Source organism: Salminus brasiliensis, chromosome 4 (genome assembly GCF_030463535.1).
Source record: "Salminus brasiliensis chromosome 4, fSalBra1.hap2, whole genome shotgun sequence".
Taxonomy (NCBI): Eukaryota; Metazoa; Chordata; class Actinopteri; order Characiformes; family Bryconidae; genus Salminus; species Salminus brasiliensis.
In genome coordinates, this window is record NC_132881.1 from 31,106,652 (window position 1) to 31,123,844 (window position 17,193).

Here is a 17,193-nt window from a genome sequence, read left to right on the forward strand (position 1 = left end):
AAGATCATTTTTAAGAGGGATTTGTAAAAGTTTTTACAAAATCTGAATTGAGAAACTACTGTGGCACCAATGTAGGAGGCAAGTAGGCAACAGACAATTTCAGTATTGTAGTAGACCATGTCCATCTCCGCATGGCCACAATTCTTCTGATGGCTACTTCCAGCATGATGATGTTCCAGGCCACAAAGCAAAAGCCGTCTTAAACTAGTTTCATGAACATGACGAGTTCAGTGTTCTCTGGCCTTCCTAGTCCCTTGGATGTGGTAGAATGGCAGTATGAAAGTGCTCCTGAAAGATCTGCAAGAATTGCATAACATAATCATGTCAACATGGACCTCAATCTCAAAGACATGTGTTCCACATACTGTGGAATTCATGCTATGAAGGATTGAGGCTTTTTTAAGGGTAAAATGAGGCCCTACTCACTATTCCCTCTTCGCTGGAAAAATAAGGAGTACAAGGAGCGTTTTTTCCCAGATTCCTGGCTCTGCCCTCCTTTTTTTTTTTTTTTTTTTTTTTTTAAATAATTATTTATTTAATTAACAACATAAAGTGCAGCACAATATAAAGATACAAACTCTCGTAGAGGATGTCATAAATACAAATTACAATCTAGGGGTTGCAAAATAGGCCACAGGGGACGGGGTGGCGGGGGGGGGGGGGGGTTAATGAGAATCTTAAAACAGTAAGTTTCAGAGATCTGGTGTGAGATGATTCTAGCAGTTTTCTTTTTTTTATCTACTTAATGAAAAATAGTACATTTTAAATTCAGTCATAAAAACAGGTAAGAGGTCTTATTATGCCTCCACTTACTGCAGTGAATGTGGGATTTTCCTATGACTACATTTATGTACAGTTATGTAAGATATATTATTATTATTATTATTATTATTGTTATTGTTATTATGAAGTGAGTTTCTTTTACTTTAGGAGATATAGGCCATTTGACAAAATATGGAATGAGTAAAAGTCATATGGTTTTATAATTGCAAATAGGAAGTTGTCTTAACATTCAACTATATATATATATATATATATATATATATATATATATATATATATATATATATATATATATATATCGTAGTAAATAACATTTAATCGTCCACATTTAATGTTTGTATCGAAACTGTCACCTTTGAAAAGCAGCGTTTTAGTCTTACTTTAACAGGATTTACCCACTATGTCTTTTTTTTTTTTTTTTAAAGTGCATAATTAATAAATGTGCTTTTCCATGGTGTGGCCCTTTAACCACTTGCACGTACGCTATGGCTCCTTTAAGACCCATGAGGGCGGAGCCTGTGTCCGGGCCAAGTGTGCCGACGGTCGATGCTCAGGAAGCGAAACACCAACTACCACATTTAAACTACAAGTTTAAACACGGTGACTAATGCCGCGCTTTAAACCGTGTTTACATTAGACTATGTGTATATTTCATACCTAGTTATTTTCTAGTGAATAATGCTGGATGGTTGCACTGATGAGGTTCACCAGGGATATATGCCGGTTACTGGGGCTAGGGAGTGGTAAGTCTCACGCCTTCCGAACTTTTAGCTCACTTTGGAAAAGTTCTCCACGTCGTCTGCTGGGCTCGACTGGCCTCGGGAGCCAGAGCTGACTGTTGTACTTCACTTCACTTTAGCCGGCCATAGCTTCAGCGACTTGCTGTGTTGCTTAGTAAAACGGCGTGGAAGCGCTCGCGACTAACAAAAGTGAAGCAGCAAGTTGCACAAACTCCAGACAGACAGACAGACAGACAGGCTGGCAGGCAAGCAGGCAGGCTGGCTGGCTGTGGCTCGCTGTGGTCTGTGCTGTGGTGTAACGTTCAACGATCAACAGCATTTCCCTTAGCTGGTAGATAGCTAGGATGTATAACTGGCTGCATGGTTCCTCATGCTGAGGTTAAGTAGCCAGCTATGAACTGATCAACTGCAACAGTCAGGCGAGCTGTTCAAACCTCATGCACACATTAGCTAGCTTTAGATGGCTCTTCAGGTCTGGGCTATTGCACGCCTTCATAAACACTGTTTATAGGCCTATAAATAGCACCAAGCCCATACTCAGTATTAAAAGTGTGTTTTGGTGCAGGAAAAGTGGCCCCGTTTTAAATTCGACCCCCTAAAAGTAGCTACGCACAGGTTAGCTTAATTTTAGGCAAAGATAGGCTGTTAATTTTGCCCACGTTCCCAGGACTAAACTGTTAAATTGGCATCATTACAGTTGTTGTGGATTTAATATAACAGCACTTAAAAATATCATAAAGCATATTTGTACGTTGTGAGAAGACAGGTGGATGTTGTGTTTAGCATCCTGCAGTGCTATTTTCTTCAGCCCTGCAGTTAGCCTGCCTTCTGTTCAGGGAAGCCATGTGGTCAAGAAAGAGGCTGACCTCAGAACCTGAGTCAGGACTAAGTTTAGACATGAAGCTGGCTAAATCTGTGTGGTCCAGTGGCCGTTGATTTGGAAATACAGGACAATAACAGACAGACGAAGATCAAGTCAGCCAGTCAGTGTCAAGCTGTGGTCATTATACAGCTGAAGTTGTCAGATTTGAATTTGTTACTTAGCTTAGTAAACAACAACCAAAAAAAATCTGATTTAACTTTGGGATTCTCTTATCTGTCCATATCTGATCTGAAGAGTTGGAGGAGAATAAACAAATAAATAATTTAGTAGATAGATATTTTATAGAACACCACAGAACTTCAACCTGAGCCCCTTGCAGCCAGAATGCTGATAATGTTGGAACAAAGGTATGTGGTGTTCTTACAGAGTTTTAGGAATGTACCGTAGTGCCTTCACCCATTGCAAAACAGGGCGAAAAAAGTATGAACGTGCTTGCATTGTGTGTTTGTGAGATGGGCTGATATTGATTAGACTCCCTTTGAGGAAATTCTTTCCACAGTTGTTTTCGTTTGGTGGGTAAATGTGCTTTCAGCGTACGGTTTTGCGATCTGGTTGTGGGGAGGTTAAGCGCTTGCAGAAGTGTTTTTCTAAGTTATTCCATGTCAAATCAGAGTGGTTTTACTCTGCTTGTCACAGATCTAGAAGCCACTGCATGAAAGGGCGCAGACCGGTATCTCCCTGGATGCAAATATATATGATAGACAAAGCCTGACATTTTCATTTCAGCCTTTTTCCCCTTTCCATTCAGGGTGGAGTAATTTCATAACAATGACTCAGGTTTTGACTATTTGGATAATGTGTGTTGGTTGACTGGATTAGAAAGGAAAGGTTTCCACATTTTTTGAGCACTTTTAAATATTCACGCATTGTGTCAGATGCGGCATATAGAAATTCAGTTAACAGGGGCCATAGAGCTTAAAGTAAATAACCAAGGAAGGTCACAGATGGTAAGAGTTGCATGCTCTTCCAACATCCAGATCCAGATTATTGTCATTGTAGAATCAAGTGAAGCCGGTCTTTTTGGTTGTGTGGTACCACATAAGAAGGCCGTATTCAGTATTGTTAGTAGTCTTCTCTCAATGCTCATCTTCTCCAGGCAGCCTGCAATAGGTTATCATTCAGTTGAACTAGACTGTGTTCTTTCTGTATGTTTATGGATTTTAATATCAAACATGAGGCATTTCAGTGCATAAATTCTGAGATAGGTTGCATCTGGTGGATTTACGAAAAGGGATTGAGACTATTAGGTCAGCCAGTATTCAAATGAGATTTACTTGGGTGAATTTTCTGATTGTTTTTGTTTACGTCTCTGTCTATGGGAAGGACCACCTGCATTTGTGATGGAGATCTCTTCACAACATGTGTACAGTGAATAGTGGGTAGAAGATGAACCGATCTCCAGAAGCAAGATTTGTATATTTCTGTTCTGTACAGTTTTGGAGGTGTTTTGGAGGATATCTGAGCACCCCAAGAGATTTAAGCTGTAATGTAATTCAGAAATGACCGTTTGAGGTCAAGTTAATGTGTAGAAGATCAAGAAAGCGTTAGAGATGGTTGCTTGTAGGATTATCAGAATCAAATCAGAATCCCTGTTTGACTGTACTAAACCCTTCAGGAAGATTTCGCAGACTCCGGAGTGGTGGTGCACTGTTCTGCTGTGCAGCGACATATGCAAAGTATGGCCATAATTGGAGTTGTCAGAACAGAGCTTTTCCTTTATCTTCACCACAAAAATTCAGAACGCAGAAGTTTTCAACAAAGCAGGTAAATGTGTTTTGGAAACCAATCCTGTGGACTGATGAAGTTAAAATATAACTTTTTGGCTGCAGTGAGCAAAGGTATGTTTGGAGGAAAAAAGGGAGCAGTAATGAAAAGAACGCATCTTTAGCTGTTAAGCACAGGATGGATCAGTCATGCTTTGGCACTGTGTTGCAGCCAATGACTCAAGTCAAGAGGCTGTGTAAAATTGCAAAGTGGTGCGAAATGACGTTCCTGTAGAACCACAGCGAAACATGGAATAAAAACAAAATAGGCCCAGACCAACAATAAATACAGTAAAGACAGCAGACCTGGTGTAATGAACAGACAGGACAGTGCAGCACTGGCTCAGCACATGCAGTAATGCAGAGAGATGTGCAAAGGTATGTAACATGCTATGGCATGAGGTATTCTTCCGTGCTTCTGTATTATACAGTACTTCTACTAACTTCTAATAGCAGGAAGAATGAATTCAGTTTAATACCAGCAAATTCTGCAAGCAAACATCAGGCCGTCTGTAGAAAGCTGAAGATGAAACTGCGACTTCTGCTGGAGGAACAATATCTTAAACACACCTAAAAATCCACAATGGACAACTTCAGGATGTACAAGCTGTTCTGACGGTTCCCAGAAATCAAAGCCCGAAAATCCCCAAACAAGGACTGAAAGGCTCTTAGCTGGCTACAGAAAGCGTTTACAAGCTGTGATGCTTACCAAAAGGGGGATACTAAGTTCTGGCCATGCAGGGTGCCCAAGCTTGTGCCTTAGCCCTTTTCCTTATTTGATATTTTAAAATGTAATCTTGCTCAGATTTTTAAAGAAATCTCTCATCTATATGTTTTGTTTGGGACTTACATCGCTATTCTTGATAACAGATAATTTGATCAGGTGTCCAAACTTTGTTCTGGTTTGATTTTCCGCTTCAGTGGAAAATCTTCAGGATCATGTCCATGTAGTTATTTGATTTGGTAAAAGAACTGCAGATGTTTTCGAAATCTGTACTTCCTAAAAAAAACATCCCTTGCTCGAGTTCTGTGTTTTTAAAGAGAACCAGCAATGTGCCACTAATTGAACTGTAAGTATTCCAGCATGCATGTATATAGAAATAAATGGCATACCTACACATTTCCTTTTCTGGCATTAAGCAGATGTCCTCATGCAGAATGTCTTACAAAAAGGATTTGTATGGCAGACAAGAAAAGGTGAACACAACCATCTGAAACACAATCGGTGAGACAAGTCAAATGAGCTCATTAATCGTAAACAGCTGGTCAGAGTGGTCAGTGCAGAACAGTGACTACTCCCCAGTTTATATCTCTTCCTTCCAAATATATACCACCTTCTGACATGAATGACATCATTGGTTTTATATCAGTTCCTGTTGTTCTAGGAGTTTCTGGTGTTTTCCATTCTACAATATTTCTACAAGTTCCTGTACTGTTTTATCTATTGACCAACTCCTGACCAAGGCCATGTCTGGCCACTTCTCAATGCTTTCCTTAATATGATTTCTGTAGACCTACAAATGAAGCAAGTATGCTTGGCGAGATATACACAATAACCTAGTACCCATATACGTAAAATAGCTTACTTTGAGGTCCTTATTTGTCCATCTAAAAGGTAAGAGGGAGGTACGCTGGCCCAAAAGTTTAAAAGGGAGGAGGAGGGAGGTCCCTGCTTGTACCAACTTATTGTTGAAAGTAAGTAATATTCAAAACAGTATTAAGATATTCAGATGCCTAAGGCACATGTGAATAGCTTAGGTGAATGCATAAAGAAATGAAGTTATGTTCTGAATGTGCTTGATTACATGACTGATTAAATTAATTAAATAATTAAAAAACAAAAAGACTTAAATGTGTCAGTTTGACAGTTGTCCGCCCAGAAAATACAAGTCCAAGAATAAGCCTACTAGATTCAGTGCTGATCCAAAGATGCACAATATCTTATGCCTATATATAAATCATATAACCTACAGTTCAATAATCTGACAGCTTATATAAGTTGTCACAAGTAGGTGACATTCGTGTAAATCTTCTTTCCAGTTGAAAATAAACCTGTTTGTACCATTGCTGCTATTTCACTTTTCCTTGCTCAGTCATTTCTCTAATATTAAATGCTGTCAGTTCCATCCATAAAATGTGTTTGTGCAATGTAGACATGATGCTAGTTTTTAATTTTCTGATACTTGTATTGAAAGTATCACATATAAATACTAAAACAAACCTGGTACTTTTTTTCTTTTAAAAATGACCAAATTACCTATTTTTTTATTACAGCACATGTGTTGCAGTGTTGCTGCAACTGTTATTTTTAATAATTCTCTAAGTCTCAACACAAAGCTGCAGTGAAAAATATACAGACTGATCAGCTGTTTGAGAGAGATAAACACTCCAATCAACCGCTGATCCGAAAACAAGGCAATCCATGACCCATAATCCATGATCCGATACAAATCATGAGTTTTGTGATCCATTACAGCACTAAAAGGTAGGATATACACAAACTACGTAAAGACTCTACTACCCCACAAGGAGGTTTGCCCAGCTAACATGACCTCACACAGTGTGAGTGTTAAATTTGTTACAGGGTAGGATTGGATTCATTCCTTTTTTTCTGTCCGATAGCCTTTCCAGCATTACCTTGAGGATGTCTTCCTGATACTGATGTGCCATTTCTACCAATCACCTCATCGTTTTGAACTTTCGGGCAACTGAATGTACTTTGAAGGTGATGGTGACTGCTTAATTTTGTACGTGAGCCGGCAATTGCCCATGTTTAGTCGGCGCCACTGTTGCTGGACATGACATGAAGTAAACTATCCTTCTCAGTAGGACCTGCTTGGACTTCTTGCACTTGAGTCATCATTATCAAGCCCTGCCTGAGCTAAATCAGGTGCGATAGAGCAGTGGAAACAACTGTGCTATGCAGGTGGCCTCCAGGACTAGAGTTGTGAAACACTCTTCAGGCTCATGTTGGCTAATCTCCAGTGGTCTGAAGGTTTGTGACTTTCCCATATAACTGATTGCAAGACATGACCGTATTTCCTGTTTTACCGTCTGTTTTGTATGAAAATCTCTGGAATGTAAAGAATTTTTTTTCTGAGTAACTCTGGCATTTGGAGCCATATCCTCTGAACCACATCAAAGTGATTTAAGAGAAGTGGAGAAAGAGCTTTAATACGCAGTACCTAAATTTAACTTCTGACCTTTGAGCACTTGGTATACAGCAGGGCAATAACAAAGGATCAGAGGTGTCTTCGAAGTGACGGGGTAGTTTAGAGAGCAAAATCATTTCGAGCTCAGGTTGAAGATTGTACTCTGCATTCCTGATGAGTGTAATTGTTTTAATATGCTGGGCAGTTTGTCATTCTGTGGTTACATTGCAGATCAGTGCAACGTTCGAATGGGATGAAGGCATTTTCTGACACACCTCTACACGGTCATTTGAGAAGCTCTTGGACAGCTGTACCTTACCCCTTTTTTGCTTAGACTTCATGTTTATAACAGGCTGGAACAGATTCTCAAATTACAAGGTTTTGTCACTTGCCTACTCTCGTAGCTCGATCAAGATCATGCGTCTGTTCTCTTGTGGGAATGTTTTTTTTTTTTATAGTAACAGTAGTGTTCACGGAGTTTGCTTGATTAGATGAGTTATGCTGTCTTACTTGACCACTTTTTTAAATGGATGATAGAGTAGTTTCCTTTCAAACTGTGTGTAGCCAAGAATTTTCAATGGCCTGGAGATTAGCGGTGTGTGCGCAATTGCCATGAAAGAGAACCGTTCTGGTCTTTAGACAACTATTATGAAATTCAAAGTCATGAGCCTCTGTGTACTGGGAAACAGCGGGACATTGTAGGACCCTGTTGACTCAGAGCAAATACATTACACAGCTCACACCCTTCACCCTTGGGCAAGGGAAGATGTCTGTTTGTTGCTGTCGTCCATGTTTATACAGTGGTCACATTGTTTCGTCTTGTATAATTATCAAGCTTCCCGCATTTGGGAAACATTGGATGGGGTGTTTCGAGTTGTTTAGGGCTTGGGCGTCTAAGGAACTGGTTTGGAAGATCTGATTTGACCCAATATATTAAGCTATATGGGCTTTTTCATAGGTTTTGCTTTTTGAAATTCATAGGCAGAGCAGCCTAGAGCAGATGTTACAACACAACAAGCTGAATGTGGTCTTTATTAGTCCAGATTATTTTAGATTGTACTTCCTTTGAATGTTTGAATGCCTTACTGTGAGTCAGTGTTTAAATAATAAAATGCAGCCGGAATCCTGAACATACAAGAACCCCCCCCCCCCCTGTTTGTTTCATTACGTAACACTAAATGCAATGCCTTTTAGAGACGTTAAACACCACTCAAGCGATCGCAAGAGACGGAGCATCCTTTAGCCTACATGAAGTGATTCACTTCAGCTTGGATTTCGCTTCTGCTTTTGTGAAAGTGGAGTTTCCCCCCTTCTCACATGACCGCTTATTCAGAGCATTACAGCTCAGCATTCCTGTCCGCAAGACCTTTTCTGATTTTTTCCTACTTGGTTCGTCTGCAAACGTCTCAAGGCTTCCTCTGCATTACTTAACAGGCCCAAGTAATGAGAGCCCAGAGGAGATGGAGACCGGTGCCACCTCTGACTGCAATCAAGACACACTCTCGCAGGTACAGGAAATACTCTTATATATATTTTTGCACTTCGGAAGAATTCGGTTGAAATGGTATTTGTTTGTTTGTATTTTTGTGGATGGAAAAGAGTATGAGCAAACTAAGTAACAGTGTGTTGTGTGGCTCAGGATGTGTTGAATGGAGAGGAGGGTCTCAGCGAAGAAAAGAAGGCCAGGAAGAGAGCAAAGAGACGAAGAGCTAAGAAGAAGGTTAGTTAGTTGGACACACACACACACACACATACAAGTATGTTTATAAAATAAAGAAAAATCAACTAGTTAAACATGGCATGCAATGCAGTTCATGAACAGTTGGCTGTGATTTCCGAGCAACATTCCAATGAATGATTATGCATTTTAATAACTTGCTGCATTAATACAGAACTAAATGTGTGTGATCTTGTAAATATCTTGTAATAAATTGTATCTATTCACATCTCTCTAATATAATATGTAAAGAACTATGAATGAACTATTGTGATGTTTTTTGTTTTGTTTTTTTTTAAGTGAAGGAGGAGTGTTAAAAGTTCATAAGTTTTGCTTTCGTTATTCCTTTTCAGCGTCAGCGCGAACGGAAGAAACTTGAGAGCGTTAAGAAGGATGAGTGTACAGAGCAGGTATGTGGCTGTTTGAGTGTCTCTCTTGCTACAGTAAGCAAGCTCAAATGCTTCACATGGATGAATAAGGTGCTCTTATGCATGTGTATTTTCTTCTCCCCAGGAAGAGGAGGAGGAAGAGTGTGGTGGGGGGAGTGTGGTTGACTCCGATTTGGAGGACAGTGATTCTGAGGCGGAGGAGGAGCAGGTGGAGGTAAAAGAAAAGTTTGAGGAGAAGCCAGAAGCACTTCCATGTAAGGGCAGTGCCACACCACCATTGGCCTCAGGAAACAAAGGCAACAGGCAGTTCTCAGCCCGCCCCTGTGAAGAGGTACTTCACACTCATCTCACACACTGTGTTTGATTTTTACTGTGACCCATGACCATCTAAGCCGCATCAGACTGTCTGAGGCCAGACGGTTGGAAGCACGAGTGTGGCATGATCCCACTTTACAAAATGCTTGAACAGGTCTTTATTAAACTTGACACTCTGTTTCGTTTTCTCTTGTTCAGGAGCCGGAATGGGATGTAAGCAGTGCCTTTGTTGTTAACGCTGTTAGTCACATCAGGCCTAAAGCCAAGAGCAAAGCAGGCCGCAAATCCAAAGAGAACAAAGAAAACGAGGCCAGAACCAGGGAGGTGAGTGTACATCTGCTACAATACACTTAATATACAGTGGCCTTCACAGTTATTGAGACCCCTGCAACATATATATATTCACTTAATCTCACACTAAAATGAGAGAAATCTATTCTTTAAAGCAATGTTATGCGGACGTTTAAAATGACCGCTTCAGAATCATTTTAAGCTTCACTGACCTGTAATAAGGACAACAGCATCTCTATTGGTGCTACTCCGTCAGTCTGTATCTGTACATGTAAGCTGCATGTGTCCTTCTTGAGGTGTGGCTTAATGTGGAATTTTCTGACTGTAGGGGCAGCACACAAGCAAGAAATATAAATTCTCGCATAATACAGATCATCTCTAAACAGTCATAAGTCAAGAGGCTTTATTTGTCGTTTCCATTGTATACAAGTACACAGTGGAACAAAAGGACGTTCCTCCAGGACCATGGTGCAACATAGTGCAACCCAAGACAAATATCTGAGCAAGCAAGTGTGCTAATGTGGAGCAAAAACAGTACAGTAAATGTTATCATTACTAAGGACAGCAGGCACAGAGAACAGACAGGACAGGACAGTGCAGCGCCAACACAGCAGTCCATATTGAGTGTTTGTGATGAGGACAAAGGTGCAGAGATATGTAACATACTATGACGTGAAGGTATTGTTGAGCATTTAGTTTACATCATATATATACAGCAGTTATGGAGTACAGTTCTTTTCCTCCTACCATTCCTCCTAGTATTTTACAGTTAACATTACCTGAGAAAGTGAGCAGGGAGGTAAGGGGGAGTTCATCAATGTGTGTGTGTGTGTGTGTGTGTGTGTGTGTGTGTGTGTGTGTGTGTGTGTGTGTGTGTGTGTGTGGTGGGAGGCAGTTCAGTCCCTGAGGATTGAGGAGTCTAAGTTGCCTGGGAGAAGACGCTGTTGCAGAGTCTGGCAGTGATGTTGGTACCTTAGGCGGACAGTATCGCTGAAAAAGTTGTTTGAGTGATGGGTGAGGTTGTTAAAAATGCTGGTTGCTTTGTGGATGCAGTGTGTGATGTAAATGTTCTTGAAGGTGGGGAGAGAGACCCCACTAATCTTCTCATCTGTCCTCACTGTAGTTTATTGGGTTGTGCAGTCAGAGACTTTCACTTGCAGTGAGGCAGCTGCTGTAAGTGATATGTTTATTCTTTAAATATCATGCATGTATTACTTTTATTTTAAAAACTGAAAAAGAACTAAAACATGGAACATAAAATAAGCATAGAAATCAAGATGTATTTTTGTAGTGCCAGCTGTGCTCAGGTAATCCCCCAGGGGGCAGAAAATGTGTATCTAATTTTCCTTATTTAATATAATTTTTCAAATATTACACTAAATAAGAGGTTTTAAAACCTCAAATATGTATCAAATATACTACACTTTAAAGAATTAAGGTTTGTTAACAAAAAAAAAAAGTTTTTAAATGTTATTTGGGAAATAAGTGCTGAATCGTGTTTTATCACGCTGGATTTGGTAGGAGACCATTCCTCCATACAGAACCTTTCCAGGTCTTTGAGTTTGAGTTTGGTTTAATTTGTGGTTTCTGTTCTTTACCCCTATGCACTTTCAGTGAACTTTAGGACAGAGACCGAAATGGTCATGTCAAAATCTGTGGTTATTGACCCACATTTGTGTGGATTTCTGATATATGCTTTGTATTCGTGCTCTGCTGGGGGAATCCAGCCCTAAACTTTTCTTAGGTTCTTGAATTCTTCTCATTTGGAAAGAAAACTTCCTCTTCACAGCTCTAGGACTATGTATACGATTTTTTTTAAAGCCAAACCCACTCCTAAAGGATGTCTAATTTTAGCATAAGATCAGACTATTGAACAAATATGGCTCTGGACTTGTTTACTTAAGTGTACCAGGGGGGCCGGTAGAGCTGGAAAGTGCTACCAGGAAATAGCTTTTACTATAACTAGCTTCTATGGTGCAGTAAAACATAATCAGATCATGGTGTAAGATTAGTGAGCTCCTAGGCCAGGTGTCTTCAGTTCCAGTCCGCTAGAATACTGGTGTCCAGCCCAGCATAGGTTGGGGATTTCTTTGTACAAACACACCTGATTTAAACTCATCTAAGCAGTTTAGCAGGAAGAACGCTGTGCTGTGCTGTGCTCCAAACCTTGTAACGCCCCTGGTTAGCTTGGTTACTTCATGTGATCTGGATTGTATCCAAAAAAAGATTGTAGCCACATGTGTTTACACTGGATACTCAAATGAATCTCTGGTTAGTCAGGCTGAAATCTGTTTGCTGTGATGGGATGGAATATGCAAATCTGTTAGTTACAAATTAAGATTTGAATTAAGAGCTAGCCAATAATATTTGCTGATATTCATATCTCATGTGTAGCTGAAGTCCTGCTGATAATGCATCAGTAACTGATGGCTTGGTTTATCTTGCAGTGTTTCCAGGTATTGCAATAGTGGAATTTGTGAGCTTTGTGCTCAAATTCTGGCATTTAATGGAGTTGCTGAGATTCAGTCACCATTCATTATATAAAAATGTGTGCACACCCAGCCTTTAACATGAGGATGATGTGCTGTAACTGAAAAATAATTTGATGTAGGGAACAGATTAAAATAAGAATTCTGCAATTCTCTGCCTTCCCATGATATAACACACAAACAAATAAATTGATGACTTTTGAGTGTCTGCTGTTTAGGAAATTTGACAATAAGACTTGACCATCATATCATCTAGTAAGGAACGTTTTGCTGAAACTTCTGGAGTCCTAATTCCTCACTATAGTCTGCTGATCGTTATTGGTTTAGATATACTGGACAGGCAGAGTGTATCTAGTCCTCACCTTGGTGGTGCCCATGCATGCTGGCAGCTTTCTGGCCAGCTGGCTGTGACCTGCTGCTAAAAAAACAGCATGAAGGCTGTGCTTTATCAAGCAGCTCCCTCAAATCTTATTTGCTCACGTATGTTCTTCCACTGATGCCTTCTGACGCAGTGTCTGTTGATTTTCCTCACAGGTCAGTGGCTCTAGTGACTCTGTGACTAAAAGAAGTGCCTCACTGACGGGTGTGTAACCCCCCCCCCCCCCCCCCCCCCCCCCCCCACACACACACACACACACACACACACACACTTTAATATGATGATAAGGAGTTGGGAGTTTTCCTTGTATGACATGAGTGTCCAGCTGATCTTGTTTTCTTGCAGAATGGCTAAAAGCACTTTTTTCTGCCTTGTTTAAAAAAAACCCTAAATATTGAATCACTGCTAACTATCGTTTTTCTGAGAGAATATTATTTTCTTTCTCTCCACTGCAGAAAAAGGGATTAGACTGGTGCAGGAAGGGCAGTACACTCAGGCTGTTAGTATGTTTACAGAAGCTATCAAATATGACCCAAAGGACTACAGGTACAGCCTACCATAGATTTCCGCACAGTCAGTGGCATGTTTAGTTTGACTTCTCTGCCATATAATTATGGATCATGCCGTTTCTATTTAAAGTCACTTTGTTGTGTGAAATTGCAGGTTTTTTGGGAATCGCTCATACTGTTACTACTGTCTGGAGCAGTACCCTCTGGCTCTTGCTGATGCTGAAAAATCTATTCAGATGGCGCCAGAATGGCCTAAAGGCTATTACCGTAAGGGAAGTGCTTTGATGGGTCTTAAGGTATGTTGAGGCCTTTTGCAGAGTATATATTTGTGATAATTGTGTTTATTAGGACCCCCACACACACAGTAAAAGCCAACAGCAGTAAAACAATGTGTGTGTTTACTAGAGATACAGTGAGGCTGAGAAAGCAATGGAGCAGGTGCTGAAGTTGGATAAAGACTGTGAAGAGGCAGTCAATGACCTCTTTTACTGCAAAGTGCTACAGCTCATGGTATGTCTTGTGTTTCTTTTTTATTATTATTCAAATAGTGTAGTGGGTGGTACTGTTGCCACCCCATGCCAGACGAGAGATGCAGTTGTCCACCTAGGCAGGAACACCACACTATATGAATTAGTCCTTGAGCAAGACCCCTTACCCCATATTCACCTTCCTCTGCAATGTGATTCAGTTGTGACATGGTCTGTGTAAGAGGGTCCTGTAGGTGGAAATGGTGATAAAATGAGATATTACAAAATACTATAGAACTGCATATCATCAATGTCAAGTTTTGTTTTCTTTTTAACTTTTAATAGACAGCAGTGTAAAAGCCTGCATTCCAAGTTATTGTTGAACATTTCTATTGGTCCATTCATCATGAAATTGCTAGACGTAGGTCTGCAAGTGTATAAAAATAGAGACAGGAATTTTTTGGGTGTCCGCAATGATATAATATCCTTCTCGGTGATGGAATTAATGTAAGGCAGAGAAAGATAAAAAGCCTGTCTTTGTGCTTGCCCTTGTTTACCAGGATCTTGGTTATGAAGAAGAGCAAAGCGTGTATCTGCTTGAGAAGTACAGCACAGTACAGGCTGTTCTAGCAGCCAGAGGTATGTTGGTGGTGAATGAGAATGAATGAAGTGAAGAGTGTAATAGTTCCTTCAACCACTTGAGGGCGATATTGCAGTAATAATAACCTCTCACAGCAGCTCACGGGGAGCTGTTTACAGAAATAATGAACATTTTTATTTGCTGGGAAGAAAACCTTTTTTTTGTTGTTGTTTTAACAGCAGCAAACCATGACTGTAGCCTCCTTCAGCCGGGGTAAGTCAAAACAGATGACTGCAATCTTTCTTGCACTTGGCTTTATTGCATGCATATTGCATGTGTCTCTCAGGGGTTTGCTCATTATCTCTCTCTCTCTCGCTCTCTGTCTCATTCTCTCCATCTCAGAAGCCCTTGCCCTTCTCTCTGGGTGGGTAATGTAACCACAGAACTGACAGAGAAGCACCTGCGGGACCTTTTCAAAAAGTGAGGCTGCCGCCCTCAAGTCTCTTTGGGCTCTGCCATTTTACACTCACTGTTTATTTTTCCATCTTCTTGTTTTGGGCAGATGCTGACTCACCTCTCTCTTATTGTTCCAGCTATGGAGAGATCGAGAGCATCAGAGTGCTGCACGAGCGGTTTTGTGCCTTTGTAAATTTTAAGAACGCTCACATGGCCACTCATGCAATGGAAAAGCTGAATGTGAGTTCTCTTTAAGAGTGTCAGAGATTGAGAATGAAAGCTATTATGTCACCAAATTACTCAGAATTCACTCAGTTTGCAGTGTAAGCAGACTGATCTGATTGGCTAGTTGGTTGTGTGGTGTGTTTATTGAAAGATCATTACATCAGTATCTGATTTTAGTACTGCCCTAAAGCTTGTGTCTGTTTTTCTATGTATGTAATACACTTTATTATTTAAAACAGGGCTTTGGAATAGAGAACACACGGCTAGTAGTCCGTTATCCCGACAGGCGCATCCAGAGACCTTTACCTGTTCCCGCGGCACCACAGGCTGCAGGCGCTTCTGGGTAATGAACTTTACATTCATTTGTCTTAGAACAGCAGTTTTTTGCATCATGAAATTGTGCTTTATGTTTCTATGGTCAATTAACACACTGTCCACATATCGATGTGTGTCTCTCTTCCAGGCTGAGGCGGAAAGGCCCTGTCAATGGAGATGAGTGTTATTTCTGGAGGACCACTGGCTGTCACTTTGGGGACAAATGTCGCTATAAACACATTCCTGAACAGAGGGCCAAAGACCGGAAGCCCTGGCAGCCCTGAATCTCTTGCGTACTCTCTCTCACGTGGTCTCTTACTTTTACTCTCCTGCTGCCTTGCACAGGCTCTCTCTTGTTCTCATTTTCTCTCTTGCTCACTCTTACTTTCTTGTTATTTCTCTCGCCCTCTCTCTCACACTGTCTTGATTTTACTATTTCTCTTGGTCACTCTCGGTTTCTTTCACTTTCTTGTGCTCTGTTCCTCTCAGAGTATAGAGAGTTGTCTGGGACTGAGTGAGTTCAGGGACTACTCTTCGTTTTTTGTTTATGCATCAAGTTCTTTCAGCGGGAACAGGACTTTTATTGTCTTGCTGCAACGTTTTTGGTTCGGATCAGAGATGACCTCAGTGCCTTGGGCTTTGCTTCAGCGTTCTGTGACATCGCTGCCAGCGTCTCATGCTTCTTCGAGCAGGAGAGTGAAAAGGAGAGCACTTCTGGGAACCGTGTGCAGCCTTTGATGAGGCGAGGTTTGGGTGGTGCGCGCAGCGTTGGGCGTTTGACCGAGCCACAGTCCCTGTCGGCTGAGGTTTGTGGTCAGGCCTGGTCTATCCCATCATCTTATCTAGTCCTCTTTTCCTGTGCCAACACCACCAAACCAAAGGATGAGCTGCAGATCAGCTCTGACATTTCAGCTCATCTCAAGCAAATTCCTTTTCGTACTGCTGAGGTGTGACTAGGTCTTGGCTCCATTTCCTGCACAGCCTTAACAAGAGGAATCTTGCACAAATACAAAACACAACAAATGCTGCAGTTCAGACCAACCGCTTGAAGGTGTGCAGATTTTAGAATCATACCCCGTATTCTGAGGTGTTCGGATCAAGATAAAAAAAAAACAATCTTTTTACATGGAGGGGGTACACCATTTTATATTTATGCATGTTTTTTTTTTTTAAAGGTTAAGTTTAAATGTGTAAACACTCCAGGTTTAGTTGACAGTGTGTTTGGAAAGAGACTATTTGATTTAAGACTAACATCAGTGAGATATCAGACATAACTGGAGTAAGCCAACTGAGTTCTCTTTTTTTTTTCTCAATGAGCCCTTGATGTATTCATTTTTTAAGGGACACTAATGTAACAGGCTAAAGCCAGCATTTGCCAAAGACTTTTGGACTGGTGGATCAACTTTCTTTTTCTTTTTGTTTTTATATATTATTGCACTTTATACATCGATACATACTGCTATTTGAAGTTGCAAGTATTTCAAGTATTGGTAGAGAATTTGTATTTTAATAGAGCTTTGATTTCTCATAGTAAGCAGTGGTATTTCCCCAAGCTGTTGACTACGATTCCAGTTCATGATGAGCATTTGTGGTCTCTCTTCATGATATTAAGCCCTCTATGTTTGCAATGTCATAGCCATCATCCTTTTATTTTTCATTTTTGAGAGCTTTGGCTCTTCATTCTTTCTTCCGTGGTCTCATTGTTAACTAGTAGCAGATCACTACTAAGGACTGTATTGC

General features: G+C 40.6%; 1 protein-coding gene across 2 annotated transcripts; it reads left to right on the forward strand.

The window, feature by feature from the left end:
- Positions 1 to 1,329: 1,329 nt before the first annotated feature.
- Positions 1,330 to 16,195, forward strand: LOC140554708 (uncharacterized). 2 transcript variants are annotated; one of them, XM_072677989.1, is made up of 16 exons: positions 1,330 to 1,526; positions 8,756 to 8,829; positions 8,961 to 9,041; positions 9,392 to 9,448; positions 9,552 to 9,758; positions 9,941 to 10,066; positions 13,057 to 13,105; positions 13,357 to 13,447; positions 13,565 to 13,706; positions 13,816 to 13,920; positions 14,438 to 14,516; positions 14,697 to 14,730; positions 14,863 to 14,937; positions 15,051 to 15,153; positions 15,378 to 15,481; positions 15,602 to 16,195. In XM_072677989.1, exons 1-16 carry the CDS (start codon positions 1,469 to 1,471, stop codon positions 15,735 to 15,737), a joined length of 1,521 nt encoding a protein of 506 aa, XP_072534090.1. In that variant the 5' UTR covers positions 1,330 to 1,468; the 3' UTR covers positions 15,738 to 16,195. The 2 variants fall into 2 exon arrangements, with proteins under 2 accessions (XP_072534090.1, XP_072534088.1); XM_072677987.1 differs by having other exon boundaries at positions 1,331 to 1,526; positions 14,860 to 14,937.
- Positions 16,196 to 17,193: the final 998 nt, after the last annotated feature.

Bases quoted from the DNA above. Each gene is read 5' to 3' on its own strand.
- LOC140554708 (XM_072677987.1), top strand. From the start codon at position 1,469: ATGGTTGCACTGATGAGGTTCACCAGGGATATATGCCGGTTACTGGGG. The intron at 13,106-13,356 runs GTGTGTAACCCC...TCTCCACTGCAG, and splicing joins AAGAAGTGCCTCACTGACGG to AAAAAGGGATTAGACTGGTG. The intron at 13,921-14,437 runs GTATGTCTTGTG...CTTGTTTACCAG, and splicing joins GCAAAGTGCTACAGCTCATG to GATCTTGGTTATGAAGAAGA.